This window comes from Barbus barbus, assembly GCF_936440315.1.
Source record: "Barbus barbus genome assembly, chromosome: 10".
NCBI classification, from domain to species: domain Eukaryota; kingdom Metazoa; phylum Chordata; class Actinopteri; order Cypriniformes; family Cyprinidae; genus Barbus; species Barbus barbus.
The window spans coordinates 17,458,699-17,475,090 of record NC_136738.1 but is presented as its reverse complement, the minus strand read 5'-3'; the positions used below and the strand labels follow the sequence as shown (position 1 = coordinate 17,475,090).

Here is a 16,392-nt window from a genome sequence, read left to right as displayed (position 1 = left end):
ATTTGGGGCCCACTAGGAAGGAACCTAGATGTTGTCTTCTGCTTTATGGGTTGAGCTTGGTCCAAGCCATTTATAACAGGCTGCTCTGATTAGCGTGTTGTACAGGAAGCTTTTAGTTGTCACAGCTTGTGTCTGCATGGCAGCTAGTTTTGTCACCATTTGTCTTGTGTTTGCTTTCCTGATAGCTGATGTTTATCAAGCTAGTTTATTCTGTTAGCGTGTTTAGGGCTAATGTGGCAGGCCTTGTTTGTTCGGTAACTTTTGGTTTATATATCATTGCCTTGTTTATCAACTTAGTCTAGATGTTGAGTTCTGCAACAGTCTAGCTTGACCTTCTCTGCTCTGCTCTTTACTGGCTTTTGCAGCTCTCTTGCTTTGTATAATTTTTAACAGCTGAAGCTTGACTTGTGCCTGGCATATGTTCACTACTGCACATCTGCTAACCACCATGTCACCTGTACACCTGCTAACAGCATCTGCCCCATCACACCTCACACAAGCCTCCTGAACGAGAGGCAATGACTGACAGTGCTCAACCTCACTGACAGAAAACTCTTTTTCAGAAGGCAGTAAAAGGCTCATTCTCAGAAAATGATGCCATTTGTACTTGAAAATCTGAAGGTTTGTGTTTTCACTTCTTGATTTAGGAAAAAGAAAATTTAGTTTTAATGAAAAAAGTAATTCATTAAAAACAAGTCACACTTTATTTGTTACTAATATTAGATGACTACGTTATTAGTCAGTATTAGTTCAATGGCCAATTTTTTTAATCACACAAAGTTTATCATTTATACACTTGTAATTTGTACACATTCAAATATCATATTATTATATACACTACCGTTTAAATGTTTAGGGTCAGTAAGATTTTCTTTTTTTTAAGAAATGTATACTTGTGTTCAGCAAGTACGCATTAAATTAATCAAAAGTGACAGTAAAGACATTTATAATGTTGCTGTTCTTTTGAACTTTCTATTCATCAAAGAATCTTGAAAAACGTGGTTTCCACAAAAATATTAAGCAGCACAACTAATGTTAATTAGAAATGAATAAGAAATGTTTCTTAAGCACCAAATTAGCATATTAGTGATTGCTTAAGCAAAGCAAAAGTATTTGCACCACACCACATTATTTAGACAATATTCTTGTTCTTTGTCTTGTCCTATTTTCTTAAAAAAAAAATCACAGTATTTGTTTCTATAAAATAGATGTATTATTGAGATACTAATGTGTGTGAACAAACTGAAAGAACTGAAAACCTGTAATATACATTTACCTCGGTTTGGACCATCTGGTCAACAAAGACACAAATATTATAATTTAATTTCCTTAAATATGTCAGAAATATTTTTATAAAGAGGGAAGGTGTAACTGGTTGACCAGAATACTGTATAACTCATGTATTGGTGATGAACGAGGACATTTAATTGACTGATATTTTGATGAAAAACACTTTTTTAAAAAATGAATAAATGAAATTGTTTCAGTATACACTAAATCGAGTGAAACATTGAGCAATGCGACTTCACTATTTTGTTAACTACATTTTAACAGTAAAGTAATCATGGGAACACATATGTATTACACAACTGGAACCGTTTCCTGAGAATGATCCAGAATTCTTGCCGTTTGCTGAGCATTTTACCTTTGACCAATATCACTGTCTAATCATCTTCCTTATCTTTCTCTGGTGCCGGACGGATGATCTTGCCTTTTTTCACTTCCCTTCCTCTTTGCTTTTGTTCTCCCTTTGTTTCTCTCTCCATCCATTCTTCATTATTACTTTATTCTCTTCTCCTCTTCATCATCCCCTCCATGTTTTTAATCTCTCTCAGTCCTCTCTCTGTTCGGCTTATGACGTTCTGCAGTTTAACCTGCGTCCGCTCTGGGCCGTGGTCGCAGCCTTGCTCATGGTGGAGAGCACAGGAACAAGGCAGAAGGAAGGAAAGGTGGAGAGTGGCAGGGAGAAAGAGACCGAGGTCAAGAAGCTTATCCCAGAGTCCACTCAGACTCCACCCCCTTCCTGGCAAATATGGGATCTGATTGGCTCAAGTCTGCTGCACGTTTTCTGTCTGGTGATGCTGTTTGTGGCCTACAGCTGGAGCGAATTTAAATAACAAACATGAACTAAAAACACACAAGTTACACATTATATCATTTACTGGTCCTTGAAAGTACATTGAACAGTTGGCCTCACTTAAAGGAATAGTTCAGCCAAAAATGGAAATTCTGTCATGTACTCACCCTCAAGTTGTTCCAAAGCTATATGATTTTTTTTTTTTTTTTTTGTCTTTTGTGGAACATAAAAGAAGATATTTTCAAGAATGTGGCTAACCAAACACTTGTGGTCTCCTCTGATTTCCATAGTATTGTTTTCCATACTGTGGAATTCAATGGAGACCAACTCCAACTCTTAAGTAAATGACAGAATTTTCATTTTTGCGTGAACTATCCCTTAAAATGAGCACAGCCTGGAGGAAAAATGTGTCCCTGTCAGTCGGAGCACATTTAGTTGTGAAAACGTTTTGTTTTTTTTATGGATAGTTTCACATTTGACCGACCCTCATATCTTGACTTGGCTGTGATGGAAACCATACGTAACACCAAACATGCAACATTTTTGTAAGAACAACATGTGCTCCAGGAAGAGTTTTAAATGTTTTCATGTCTTGAGTAAGTGTTATTTATTAGTTGGTGAATAATATATTTATTAGTCCTTGCAAAATGCTAAGGAAACCTTCTTTAAACAGTCTTTTTACAAACATTTACGCAGGAGGTGCACTGAGCACTTTAATAAGGAATGACGAATGGCCACATTTTCACTCACTTTCACCTCTGTACAAAACTTGTTTCAGAAAGTTCAATTTCAGCAGTCATAATGCTGAATGTTGTTGGATATTGCACAAATAAACAATATAAGTGGTGTATTTATTAGCATCTGCATGGCAAAACATAAATAATACAAACGGATATGGAGGTCTTTCCTCATGCCAGTCATGCCAGTGATCAGCAATATATCTACAGAAATCAAGCGCACATTTAACAATTTGCAGATAATAAATCAGGACACTCGAGTAACTGAAGGCAGAGGTGCCATTAAAGCAAAATGATAGCTTTGCTTTGCACAGACGTTTTGTACAGTGAGGTTAAATCTATGATTAAAAACATTTAATCATTAGCATAAGGGCTAATTTATCTGTTGGATGTAAAAAGCAACTACTTTTGGTTAAGAGTGTTTTTAAGAGCATGATGTGTTGTTGTTTAGATTGGGAATTATTAAATATCCTGCACAGTCATTGTTATTTTATCCAAATGCCATCTATAGGATGAAATACGACTAATGAATCGTTGGTTTAATTTCCTGTTCATTAGTAAAACAGAATAACAGACAGAGCGAACCAAATCTATTTTTTAATTAATTTAATAAGCAACATTCCACAGCGATGTGACCGATCCGAATCAAACAATAAGGAATAACAGTGTCGGAGAATAAGTTTTAATTCATGTAGTCTATCAGTGATCTGTAATAGAGGCCGAGGTGGGGTTTTTTAAATGATGAAATATCAGATTAATGCAATTTTAAGGCAGACAGCCTCTTGACATCACTTCCTCAAACTACAGAGTACTTTGAACCTTATCGGCGTATTCACAGCAGTTATAATTTGCATGGCTTTCATCCAAAAATAAAGGCAATATTGACTGTTCAAGACTTTTTGTTCGATATCATTTCCCAGTTATTTCCTCCTTTGTTAAAAAAGCTGCAAGATGCAAAAAGTGTTTGTATTGCTTAAATTAGATTGTGTGGGTTCCTCTGATGGATGTCCAGCTATGGACTTTTTGAATAGTGTTCAGTGCTGCTGCTGCTGCTAGTGGACTTTGTAAGGCTTTGTGGTTTTTATGACCCTGTAAAGGAAAAGGAATAAACGTACAGTTTGGGTTGTTTTTCTCATCTTTGTGTTTCTTTAATACATTTTTTGTACTTTTTAGTTAATTTTAAGACAATACACCACTGTTCAAATGTTTGGGGTTAGCATTTAATTTTTTTATTTTTATTTGATTGTTTTCATGACTGATATTGTATTTGGCATCACTCCTAATCAAGGTGAGTCTATATTAGTTTCACTAACTGTATTCAGTAACAAGAGCATTCAGTTTTCCATGACTGTGTCTCTTTCTTCTGACTTGACACTTTGTTTGTCCTCTTTGTGAATCTCTCTCTCTCCAGGATAAGTTATGTCTGCCACATCATATTCTGGAGGAGAAGGGCCTGATCAAAGTTGGCATCACTGTCCAAGCTTTGCTGGATGAGACTTCGGCCAGCGAGACACTCATCACATGAGTTGTACAAACGCAAGCAGGTCTCACTGACTCGCGCGCACGCACACACACACACTAATACCACCAGACGATCTTTGAGAAACTCCCTGGACCATGTCCATTCATTTCTATTAGAACAGGTGATCCTCTGCTTGCAGGTATATGCTCATGTTTTCCTCACTTTCTTTACTTTATTATTTAGTACGGTTATCTGATCACTGTTGCCCAGGCCGTAGTTGTATAAGCAAAATTAGCTCAAAACTAGCTTGAGAAATGAAATTGCTTTATTTAAAATGCATTTATTTATTAAACAGTTAGTTGAGAGGTATACAGAATTGTGGACAATTCCTGATGGATTTTATATATACATCTACCTATATGATATTTGTGTTGGGCCTTTAGTGTGTTAGATTTAAAACACTCGTCCTCCCAGAGTCCTTTGAGTATGTTTTTGTAACCACTTTTGAACTTGTTTTTGGGAGACGGTGATGTTTTGTCTCAGGGGAGGTGTGGCCTCACTATAGTTTCTTACAGTCTCTGCTCTGCTTACCTGTTGGTCAGGTATGATTTCGCTAAAAGTATGTTTGAGTGTGTGGACAGTAGAAAACAACATACCTGACATTTGGGGGTTTTTTGTGTACGTGTGATTGATATCTTGAGGAGAGTATTTCTTTTGTGAGAGTGAGAGAATGAGAGCACATGTTGGCACTTTTTGTATTTAAGTTTGTGTTAACAGACTTTTTTTTTTTTTACTTGTGCGTATTTGTCTGATGTCCAAAGCTTCAGCTCCTCACAGATTCAGCCATGAAACAGACCAAAACGTCTGAAGCTGATATCTCACTGGAGATTATTTTACAGTTGCCAAAATTATTTTCATATATCAAACTGATTTTCAAAATGAATCATTTTATACAGTTTTGTAAATGTATTTTTAAAACAAGAGTTTTGTTTTTGTAGAAGGATTTGTTATGTGATGTTGGTGTGTGAACGTGTAAAATGAACAGAACATTTACACTCACTGGCCACTTTATTAGGTACACCTTGCCGCCTTTTGCCTTCAGAACTGCCTTAATTCTTCGTGGCATAGATTCAACAAGGTGTTGGAAACATTCCTCAGAGATTTTGGTCCATATTGACATGATAGCATCACGCAGTTGCTGCAGATTTGTGGGATGCACATCCATGATGCGAATCTCCCGTTCCACCACACCCCAAAGGTGCTGTATTGGATTGAGATCTGGTGACTGTGGAGGCCATTTTAGTACAGTGAACTCATTGTCATGTTCAAGAAACCAGTCTGAGATGATTTTAGCTTTGTGACATGGTGCATTATCCTGCTGGAAGTAGCATCAGAAGATGGGTACACTGTAGTCATAAAGAGATGGACATGGTCAGCAACAATACTCAGGTAGGCTGTGACTTTTAAACGATGCTCAGTTGGTACTAAGGGGCCCAAAGTGTGCCAAGAAAATATCCCCCACACCATTACACCACCACCACCAGCCTGAACCGTTGAGACAAGGCAGGATGGATCTATACTCTCATGTTCTTTACGCCAAATTCTGACTCTACCATCTGAATGTCGCAGCAGAAATGGAGACTCATCAGAGCAGGCAACATTTTTCCGATCTTCTATTGTCCAATTTTGGTGAGCCTGTGCGAATTGTAGCCTCCGCTTCCTGTTCTTAGCTGACAGGAGCGGCACCCGGTGTGGTCTTCTGCTGCTGTAGCCAATCTGCTTCAGGGTTCGATGTGTTGTGCGTTCAGAGATGGTATTCTGCATACCTTGGTTGTAACGAGTGGATATTTGAGTTACTTGGCTGATTAGCAATTTGTGTTACCAAGCAATTGAACAGGTGTACCTAATAAAGTGGCCGGTGAGTGTATATTTGATGTGCATATTTTAATATGTTTGATTTGGTGTTTATTTTGCTTCAACCTAAAGCACAATGTGAACTGACAGGGGAAAAACAACTTTATTATCTTCTAGGTTCTTATATGAAAGCAGTCCCATATGGAATTTCAGAGACTGCTGGCTGTAGTTATTTATTCATGACAATAATTTACATGCATTCAGTGCAAATGCAATACATTTACTAAGGATTATCTCTGTACTGTAATTGCCAACAAAAACATTATCTGCTCTTAAAACTTAATGCACATTATTATACTGTAGCAAATATTAGGGACAAAAATCTGACCGGATGCTTTAAATTGGTGCATCATGGGTTTAAATGCTATCTTACTAATACGCACACAACTTCCTAGATTTTTTACATCATAAACCTATCATAATTTCATTAAAACAAATGGAAACTAAACAAAGGTGTGGATTAGAAAATGTAACTTTAGAGACATTTTAACAGGATAGCACTTAGATTTTGGTCTTTGATGGTAGCTTTACATGGTATTTTACAAACCTTTAATGTTGCATTCAAAGAAAAACAAAAAAAAACAGTTTAGACAGTAGTCATCCTATAAATTCACTGCTGTATCTTTTAATAAATTCTGTTCTTAGGGTAGTCCTCAAAGATTAAAAACTCTGTTTTGAGGTTTATTGTTTATAATCATTCAAGTACAGTATCAAAATCTCTGCTACGATGGGCAGGTTGTGCATCTTTACTGTACTGTCAACATTCTCCACCACTTCACAGAAAAAGTAGTGAAACTAGGCCTACTTCACACACTAGATGCAGATTTGATTTTGAAATGACAGTGTTTTGCACTTTACGTATTTGGGACTGTCTTTTTGGCAACTGGCAAATAGTATTATGCATGGTATTTATATTACAGTATTTGGGGAAAATATCAGCTGATCAGATCACTAATGTGTTTAATAGATCACTTTAAAATGGGATACAAATCTTTAACTGCTGAATGTTATGTGGCTATTTTGTCTACTTTGTATAAGGAGAAAAGGCTTGTACTAAACAGTTTTGTACTTTAATTTTATAAATAGGAATTATTTTTCCATGTCTTTTCAGTGTTTGGGATTTTTCCCCTTTTAATTCTGTGAACTTTAAGAGCATGTACAGTAATGTTTTTGGGAAAAGCATGCATGTCATTCCACCTTTTGCCTTAACCTCTGTAAATAAGGTTTATTTGTACCAACTTCTACCAGTAAATCCTTTCACCTCCAAACACTATTTTGTTTCTTAATTTTCAAGGTACTGTAGACATGAAAGTAACGGTGTTATCTGCTAAATGACACTGATCAGATGTCTGAACCATTTAGCCTGCTTTATTTAGTGTGAAATGAGTGCTTGTTAACATGCAGAATAATTGTGCACATAGGAGTCGTTCACAAAATGAATTTAAACAAATCCAGAAGTAAATCCAATCACTCACTGCAGAACAAACACAATCACATCCAAATGCCTTTATTTAAAGAAATGTAGATGTCTTGACACTTAAACATCACCCTATTAGTTCTGCATAAGAAAATACAGAGAGTGGCACTGCAATTTGAGGGATAGTGTGAACCAGTCAGGACATGGCTGTAATGTCATTTCCAGCTGTGTAGATCCTGTAGGTGTTATGATCTGAAAGGTACAAGGGCTGGTTGCTACTCAGGACGCACAGTTTCAGGCATTCAGATATTTAGCATGGTGCTTGATGTGGCCGTTGATGAAGGAGAAGATGAAATAGTAGCTGTGATCATAACCCTGACAGAGCAAATGACAAACAAGACTAAACCAAAGAAAGCTGTATTTTTCTTAAAATATATACACCATTATAATGTAAAATCATTTTAAATATTCCAAGTCCATGTATTAAAATCTAAAGGCCTGTCCAAGCATCAGTCTGAGACCAAGTGAATATGCTTCCATGTCTTTACCGTTTAAATATTTAATACAAATAATCAGCATCATAATTTTAGTGAAAAAAAAACACACATTTTAGAATTTTCTGGTATGTGACTCTCAGCACTAAACACCAAGGTCCAATATAATTAACTAGATTTCCCTGCATGCACATGCAGTTCCTCTTATTCATCATGGGCTGGTTCAGTACTGACCTGCTGAAGGCGGAAAACAACAGGGATTTTCTTCTTGGAACAGGCAGCGATCAGATTGTCAGGAAGCAGCTGACTGGAAGACAAGAACTGGTCATCACGGCCTTGATCAATCAGAATATCAAGCTCAGGACCGGAATATGATTCAGCCAAAACAGTAGCATCATACAACTGTGGAAATGACAGGAAGACAATGAAGACCAAAGGAATCCTGATGTTAGAATGTGGTGTGGTTAAAAACATTCAGAAACACAATATTATATACACTGCTACACAGTTTGAGGTTGGTAAGATTTTTTAATGTTTTTGAAAGAAGTCTTTTTTTGCTCATTAAGACCGCATTTATTTAATCAAAATACAGTAATTTAGTGAAATATTTGAAAACAAACTGCTTTCTATTTGAATACATTTTGAAATGTTATTTATTCTTGTAATGGCAAAACTGAATTTTCATTACTCTAGTCTTCAGTGTCACATGATACTTTAAAAAATCATTCTAATATACTGATTTGCTCAAATAGTTTTAGTGGAACCATACATTATTTTTTAGGATTCTAAAGTACAAAACATTTATTTGAAAGAGAAACATTTTTGCGGCATTATACATTTTATGGTCACTTTTGATGAATTTAAGGCATCCTTGATGAAAGTAATCATTTCTATCAAAACAAAAAATAAAAGTTCATAATGTCCACACATTTAGGAAGGTTAGTGTTCAAACATACAACCATCCCTCACCTCCCAGGTGGACTTGTCAGGTCCAAGATAGCCAGAAAAAGCTTTCTGTCCCCACGCACATTGTATAGGGTTACAGATGGGTGCAAAAGCTGACACAGACTGAAACAGACACATGTAAAAAATTCATGTTGAATATTTCAATTTCAAACAATTAAATGATGAAGCAGTCGAATATACCAGTATACATGCCTTATATTTCCCAGGATTCTTAAGTGCACAAATGAGAGCTCCATGGCCCCCCATGGAGTGACCAGAGATGGACATCTTCTCCGGATCAGCAGGAAAGTTAGAATTAATCAGCCGTGGGAGCTGAGAACAAGAGAAAGGTGATAAAGTCGTTGAGTACAAAAACCAGGGTTTAATATTTAATTGTAAAATTCATATAGTTGGCTTATTAGAGTATCACTTTGTTATGCTAATGACTAACAAGACTTACAAAGTACACACACCTCCTCTGTGACATACGAGTACATGCGGTAATTGGTCTTCCAGGGCTCCTGGGTGGCATTGACGTAGAATCCTGCACCTGTCCCGAAGTCCCAGCTCTCATCCTCTCCTTCAATGTTACAGCCACCTGACCAGAGCAGAATCATCATTTTCTGAGCATGTGCTTTTGTGTTAATAATGCTATATTAGCATTGATTGGCTAAGAGATTGTGAAATAACAATAACCAATGGTTCATCAGTGTCTTACTGCAACAGTACAGACTTGATTTAATAATAATTTACATTTGATTTATGCTTTAGCTGGCATTTTTCCAGCAGAGGAATGACTGTCTGGTGGGAAACTCTAGCCCCTGACCTAAACTGGGAAGTCACAATACTATTTGATCCTCTTATTTGTTACTATATATATATATGTATCTATATGTTACAGCAATGCACTGACCTCCCAAGGGATCTCAGTATCCATAATTATTATATTTTGGCCCATGTATCTCTAGGATTAGGCTGAGCAGAAGTCATAGTAATAGGATGTAATCTCTCCAGAGATGGACCAGCAAGACTGTAAACTGTAAAGGTTGAGATGTTTACGTGGACTGGTGTCTGGAGCTACGATGATGATCCCATGTTCAGAAGCCACCTGCTGACTCCCTGCCTTAGTGATGAAGTTTTGCTCTGTGCATGTCAATCCTGCAAAACACAGTGGATGGTTAAATATATTTTAAAGTGCATTACTGGTTGTGTATATAACGAATATTGGCTCTTTGACAAATTGCTTTTCTTTCTCTGCATTAAAGTGTCTGCTGATTGTATAAATGTGACCCTGGACTACAAAACCAGTCATAGGGGTCAATGTTTTGAAAGAGATTTATACATAATCGGAAAGCTGAATAAATAAGCTTTCAATTTATGTATGGTTTGTTAGGATAAGCCCATTTTTGGGCCGAGATACAACTATTTAAAAATCTGGAATCTGAGGGTGCAAAAAAATAAAAAATATTGTGAAAATCGCCTTTAAAGATGTCCAACTGAAGTTCTTAGGAATGTATATTACTAATCAAAAATTAAGTGTTGATATATTTACTGTAGGAAATTTACAAAATATCATGAAGGAACATGATCTTTACTTAATATCCTAATGATTTTTGGCATAAAATAAAAATCGATCATTTTGAGCCATACAATGTATTGTTGGCTATTGCTACAAATATAGCCGTGCTACTTATGACTGGTTTTGTGCTCCAGGGTCTCATGTAAATACACATAGGCCTGGTTTCACAGACAGGGCTTAGACTAAAACAGGATTAGACCATAGTTCAATTATGACAGTTAAATCATTTTTATAATCGTACCTTAGAAAGAAAAAAAAAAAAACATTACTGGTGTCCATCTTGTGACAAAACAAAGGCATTGATATATTTTAAAATCAATCAGTGTAATTTTCTTTCATCTGAAACAGCTCAGACTTACATTTTAGTCTGGGACTAGGCTTAAACCTTGTCTATGAAACCGGGGGATAGACATATAACTAACCCTGCGTCCCAATGTGCATACTATCCACCCTATCTGCCTTAAATAGTATTGAAAATAAGTAGAATTTAGGATGGATAGTATGCACATTGGGACGCAGGGTAAGTAAATTTAGTAACTTCAGTATGCAGTAGAAATAGTAGCTCGACTCGTTCACGCAAGAGAAAAGAAATGAATAAAAGCACCTGAAAGCCAGTATAACACTGGGCATTTGGAGCTCTCAGCCTTTGGAGGAAGGTAAATGCCGAACTTCATTTTGCATTTTAACTCGGAGCTGGAAATAGAGTTTTTGTTAAGAGCAGTTAGGTGAATATTTCATTCAGGCGTTTTAATGAAGCCTCTCTCACCTGTCGTGCTCGAACACTTTCTGATATCCATCGCAGCACTTATTAGAAGAAACTTGCATTAATGCCATTGCACTGTTTACTGTGATGAGAAATATCAAAGTTTGAGTCATGAAAGATCATATTTCATATAGAATCACTCTTCACTCGCATGCAAACATATGCACAAACATTACTTCATGATTTGACTTTGGTACAGAAAGGGTGATATTTTAGCTCACTTTTATGTATCTGAACACAATTTAAGGTTTGTTAACTAATTTATTTTAAAAGATTCAACACTGGAGTCTGCGCATGCGCACTGCAGTAACTGGCCTACCAAACTCACAGCGCTTGCAGGATCTGCAGAAAACGAGCCAAAGAAACGTCTCAGGACGTTTGAAATAATGCCAGAACTTCCGCTAAAGAAAGCTACGTTTTATTTAGCTCCCGTGTAACACTCCCTTTCATGCGAGACAATGGCCTGGGTGTTATTCTGTAGCATTTACAGCTGCAGCTACAGGATCCGGACTCCGGAGCTCAGTGTGACGTCAGGCTTAGCGTAAGACGTAAAGTCACGCCCCCTTACGTTTTTCTCGTATCGTCTGTGCTTCTACGTTTTGGACAAAAAGGGGCGCTCGAGAGATATATATTTTTTAGTGTATATCTGTTTGATAGCGTGTTGACTGAACCTGGTAATGTGGGCCAGTATGAAAGGACATTTCCCTATTTATACTTGCAGTTCTTTAGCTATAATTTTGATCATGAAAATTAGCCAGTTTGTTGTTCAAAAGTAGGAATTAATTAAATGCCTAATGTAAAATGTATTGGACAGATCCATAATTTATAAAAAAGTAACATTTTTACTCTAGAAATATATGACATTGGTCTTCAAGATGCATATAAACACCCTCTGGCTATGTTCTGTTTTAAATCGGAGACGGATAGCACTGAAATGCATCTCACATCTAGGCTAAATATGCTTATTTCTCTGCAAGTACCATTTAGTATTTAAAAACCAGTATGTCAATGAGTAGGATGTCTGAATACACACTATTCAGTGGGTGAACAATACATCCGCTAAGGTTCTGAAGTGTGCAATCGGTGGACACTTCTTTAACCCAAAAGGCCATGTGACCTGAGGAGCCGTCACATCTGAAAAGTTGCGGAGCTAGAGTTTTATACATGGGGTGGTAAGGGGGTGGCCAAGGATAATTAAGGGGATGTAACAGCCCGTTTGAAGAATAAAGGATTTAACTCGTGCACTGATGTTGTACTGTCTTCATTGTCCTTATAGACTTCACAACAGCATAAGAGCTAGAACAGATGAATAAACAATATTGGAAATTGTAATGAATTCACATTCATAAAAATAAAACAAACAATCGACCTTATAGCATCAAAATTATAAAATTAATACTAACATTCACCCTAAACAACATAAAATTACTTGTAAATAAAACAAGCACATGAAGCAGGTGTAGAGACAAGATACGCTAAATATATATGTATATAAAGTGCGTAAATGTTCTTGACTACCTTGTTCTCCTTTCCAACCAGGTGCCAAGCAACAAAGTCAAAAACAAAATACTGCAAAATAAAACGATAAACAGTGAATAAATGACTAAATTCACTTGAAAGTGTCCTTAATGTAACTCTGTGATCTGTCTGTCTTCTGCGCGCTCTCTCTGTATTCGCGATTTCTCCGTGTAGTGAGCGGGCTCTGAGCACTTCCGTCAAGCCGCCTTTCATAGGTTAAATAACTTAAAGAGTGCAAAGTAACATCCCAAAATATAATAAACACATAACTAATATTAAGAAAGGCCAGAATTACATAACGTAAGAATAGTATATCAATCCTGGAAACTAATTCTAATAAATGAGGGTTATTTACACTCCCACCAATCACGAGTGACTATAAATTTCAAACTTTAGTCATGAATGATTTCTAAAATATATAGCCAATGTTTAAGGCTAGATGTAAAAGTAAAACTGAAACTTATTCTACTATGAATTGCTTAAATCAAAGGATATTTCAGGAAGTTCAGGCTGCCTCCAACAGCAGGACCAGCTTCTGCACTGGACGCTCGACTACTGATGGTTTGTTCAGACGTTTACCATCCTTCCCCAGAATTTTGTCTCCAAAACGTATCTTCACTCTTCTCACCAAACCATCTTTGTCAACGACAGTCTCGATAACTTCTGCCAAGCGCCACTCATTCCTGGGCAGATCGTCTGCCTTCTCCAAGACTAGTATATCTCCAGCTTGCATGTTGCTTCTTGGTGTAAGCCAGCATTGTCTTGTTGCAATGTTAGACACATACTCCTTGCTCCAACGTCCCCAAAACTGTTCCGCTAAGTATTGGACATGACGCCATCTCTTGCGAGCATATATGTCTTCTCTGACAAACTTGCCAGGGGGTGGTAGGGCTTGGGTAGTTTTCAGGGTGAGGAGGTGATTAGGGGTTAGAAGCTCAGGACTGCAGGGATCACTTAAATTACCTACAGTGAGTGGACGGCTATTTACGATGGCCATGGCCTCATAGAAGAAGGTTCGCAGAGAAGAATAATCGAGTCTTCCGGATGACTGGGACAGAGTGGAACGAAGAACACTTCTCACAGTTCTAATCTGTCTCTCCCAAACTCCGCCGGTGTGACTTGCATGGGGTGTGTTGAAGACAAAGTCACATTGTTTTTCTGCTAGGAACGTTACCAGACGGTTCATGTCAATCTCTTCCATGGCCTTGGCGAGCTCGTTCTTGGCTCCAATGAAATTACTGCCTTGGTCACACCTTATTTGATGAACTGCTCCTCTAATAGCAATGAAACAATGCAGGCCATTAATAAAGGCGTCCGTGGACATGTCATCCAGCATCTCAATCTCAATATGGATGGCTCTGCAACAGAAACAAGTAAAGAGAAGTCCATATCTCTTGTACGATTTACGACCTCGTCCGGTGATGAATGGACCAAAAACATCCATTCCACTGTACGTGAATGGAGGGGATGGATCTATACGCTCTGAGGGCAGGTTAGCCATTTTTTGCTCTTCTGTGGGTCTGCGAAACTTGCGACATTTCACACACTGTCGTACAATGGATGCTACAGTCCTGTTTACTCTTGTTATCCAAAATTCTCTTGATCTGATCTCATTTATAGGCAAGCCTTTTCCTTGATGTGCTGTTTTCTCATGACAATCAGTGATCAGAAGTTTTGTAAGATGGTGTTCCTTTGGAATTATCACTGGATGTTTAACAGAGTTAGGGGCGGAAGCATCACAAAGCTTTCCTCCCACCTTGAGAAATCCGTCGTGATCAACGAAGGCGTCCAGATTGTATAGCCTGTTGCTGCGCGGGACCTGTTTGCCCTTACGGAGTAAGGCTATCTCTTCTGCATATATCTGACTCTGTTAGTCCTTGACGACGATACACTTAGCATCCTCACATTCTTCCACTGTAATGTGGTCGCTTGACTTGTCCTTCCTGACACGACAAAGTAGACGTGCAACTGCTTGGATGACTTTGGACCATGAGGACAACCTGGTGAGACGGTTGGACAAGCAGGAATACTGTACTGTTTGCGTGTTCAGAGACTGAGCCTTCTTGACCTCTGGGTCACCGATTGAAAGTTGTGTGTTAATGTTCACAGGGGGAAGTATTTGCCGTTCCCACAAGATGTTTGGTCCTCTGAACCAGCTGGAAGTGACAAGATCATTAACACTCAGACCTCGTGATGCATAGTCGGCTGGATTTTCAGCCGAGGGAATGTATCGGCACTGTTGAGGAGTTGTAGTGCGATGAATTCTCTGAACTTGATTCGCAACAAACGTATAGAAGCAGCAAGCTTCGTTACTTATGTATCCTAACACTGAGTCCAGAAATATGCCTCCGCATCTGCAAGGTTCATTTCTTCCTTCAACATATCGTTCACTGCAACTGACACAACCGCAGCAGTTAACTCTAACCGAGGGATTGTTGTGACCTTAAGTCGGGCTACTCTAGATTTTGCCATGAGCAAAGAGCAATGGATGTCACCTTGTTCATTCTTGAGCCTAAGGTATGAGCACTGGCCATATCCTCTCATGCTGGCATCTGAGAAGTGATGAATCTCTCTCTTTGTGATTCTCCCAAACCTAGCAGGCACAATACAACGAGGAACCTGAATCTTCACCAAGTTAAGAAGATCGGCCTTCCAGTGCTCCCATCCTGACTGCAAACCATCAGGTAAGGGATCATCCCAGCCCATGCCATTTCGGCACATTTCTTGAAGAACAGTCTTTCCTTTGAGCAAGAATGGTGCAAGAAACCCTAAGGAGTTGAACAATGAGGCCACAGTAGATAGTATACCTCTACGGGTTGCTGGCTGGTCTTTAACAATGACGCAAAATTTGAAATGGTCATGTTCCAGATGCCAGTAAATGCCCAAGGCTCTTTCCAAAGGCTGGTCAGTGAGGGAGAGATCGACAGTGGTAACTGTTAAGATAGCAGTAGCAGATGGAGGCCCAAAGTGACAGAGGAAGCCGTTGGTCAGGTTCAAGAATACATTTTATTTGCCACACGATGAGTCACTGTACGTGCAGCCGCACGACACAAACAGCACTTCCCATTCCCATACTAAATTTCTGGAGCCTTTTTATAGGCCTAACTCCTCCCCTGGTCTGGGACATACCATTTGAAAAGGTAATTATGTTTCACATAAATCACATATACATATAATAATAATAACAATAATACATATAACAACTCATATCTGCAGATACACACATAACACACACATTATGTACACACAAATAATAATACAAAAAACATTTCTTTTGTACAGCTATGACGGATGGAACCCCCGGTGGCGTCACACACACGGACTACCAAGATGGCGTGAACACCATGTATAAATAGACCAGATTTTTAACTGAACAGGTTTGGCAAATGACTCGTCAAATGTCGTAAGTATATTTGTATCACTCTTAACACTGTACTTAATAAACCATATAAACCAAATAATAATGTTGAGGTGATTTATTTCTGT

At 38.0% G+C, this 16,392-nt stretch overlaps 2 protein-coding genes across 7 annotated transcripts in view; one reads left to right on the top strand and one right to left on the bottom strand.

Annotated features, from left to right (window-relative positions):
• The window catches only part of LOC306876510 (leucine-rich repeat and calponin homology domain-containing protein 1-like), a 48,732-nt gene extending 41,276 nt beyond the window's left edge, over positions 1–7,456 (top strand). For 3 of the 4 annotated variants that reach the window (XM_079427758.1, XM_079427757.1, XM_079427755.1), the window contains one exon: positions 4,226–7,455. In XM_079427758.1, coding sequence (XP_079283884.1) covers positions 4,226–4,339 — 114 coding nt within the window. In that variant the 3' untranslated portion in view covers positions 4,340–7,455. Of the gene's footprint in view, positions 1–4,225 lie in introns of all 4 variants that reach the window. The other variant, XM_079427756.1, reaches the window with a different exon arrangement.
• LOC306876511 (S-formylglutathione hydrolase-like) lies at positions 6,352–11,930 on the bottom strand. Of its 3 annotated transcripts, none has more exons than XM_079427760.1 (9): positions 11,877–11,930; positions 11,392–11,470; positions 11,230–11,318; positions 10,106–10,204; positions 9,520–9,644; positions 9,260–9,379; positions 9,071–9,169; positions 8,336–8,503; positions 6,352–7,982 (listed from the first exon to the last, which is right to left on the bottom strand). In XM_079427760.1, the coding sequence occupies exons 2-9, from the start codon at positions 11,457–11,459 to the stop codon at positions 7,902–7,904; spliced, it is 849 nt and encodes a 282-aa protein (XP_079283886.1). In that variant the 5' UTR covers positions 11,460–11,470; positions 11,877–11,930; the 3' UTR covers positions 6,352–7,901. The 3 variants fall into 3 exon arrangements, with proteins under 3 accessions (XP_079283886.1, XP_079283885.1, XP_079283887.1); XM_079427759.1 differs by having other exon boundaries at positions 7,429–7,982; positions 11,717–11,929; XM_079427761.1 differs by having other exon boundaries at positions 7,429–7,982; positions 11,392–11,429; positions 11,717–11,926.
• Positions 11,931–16,392: the final 4,462 nt, after the last annotated feature.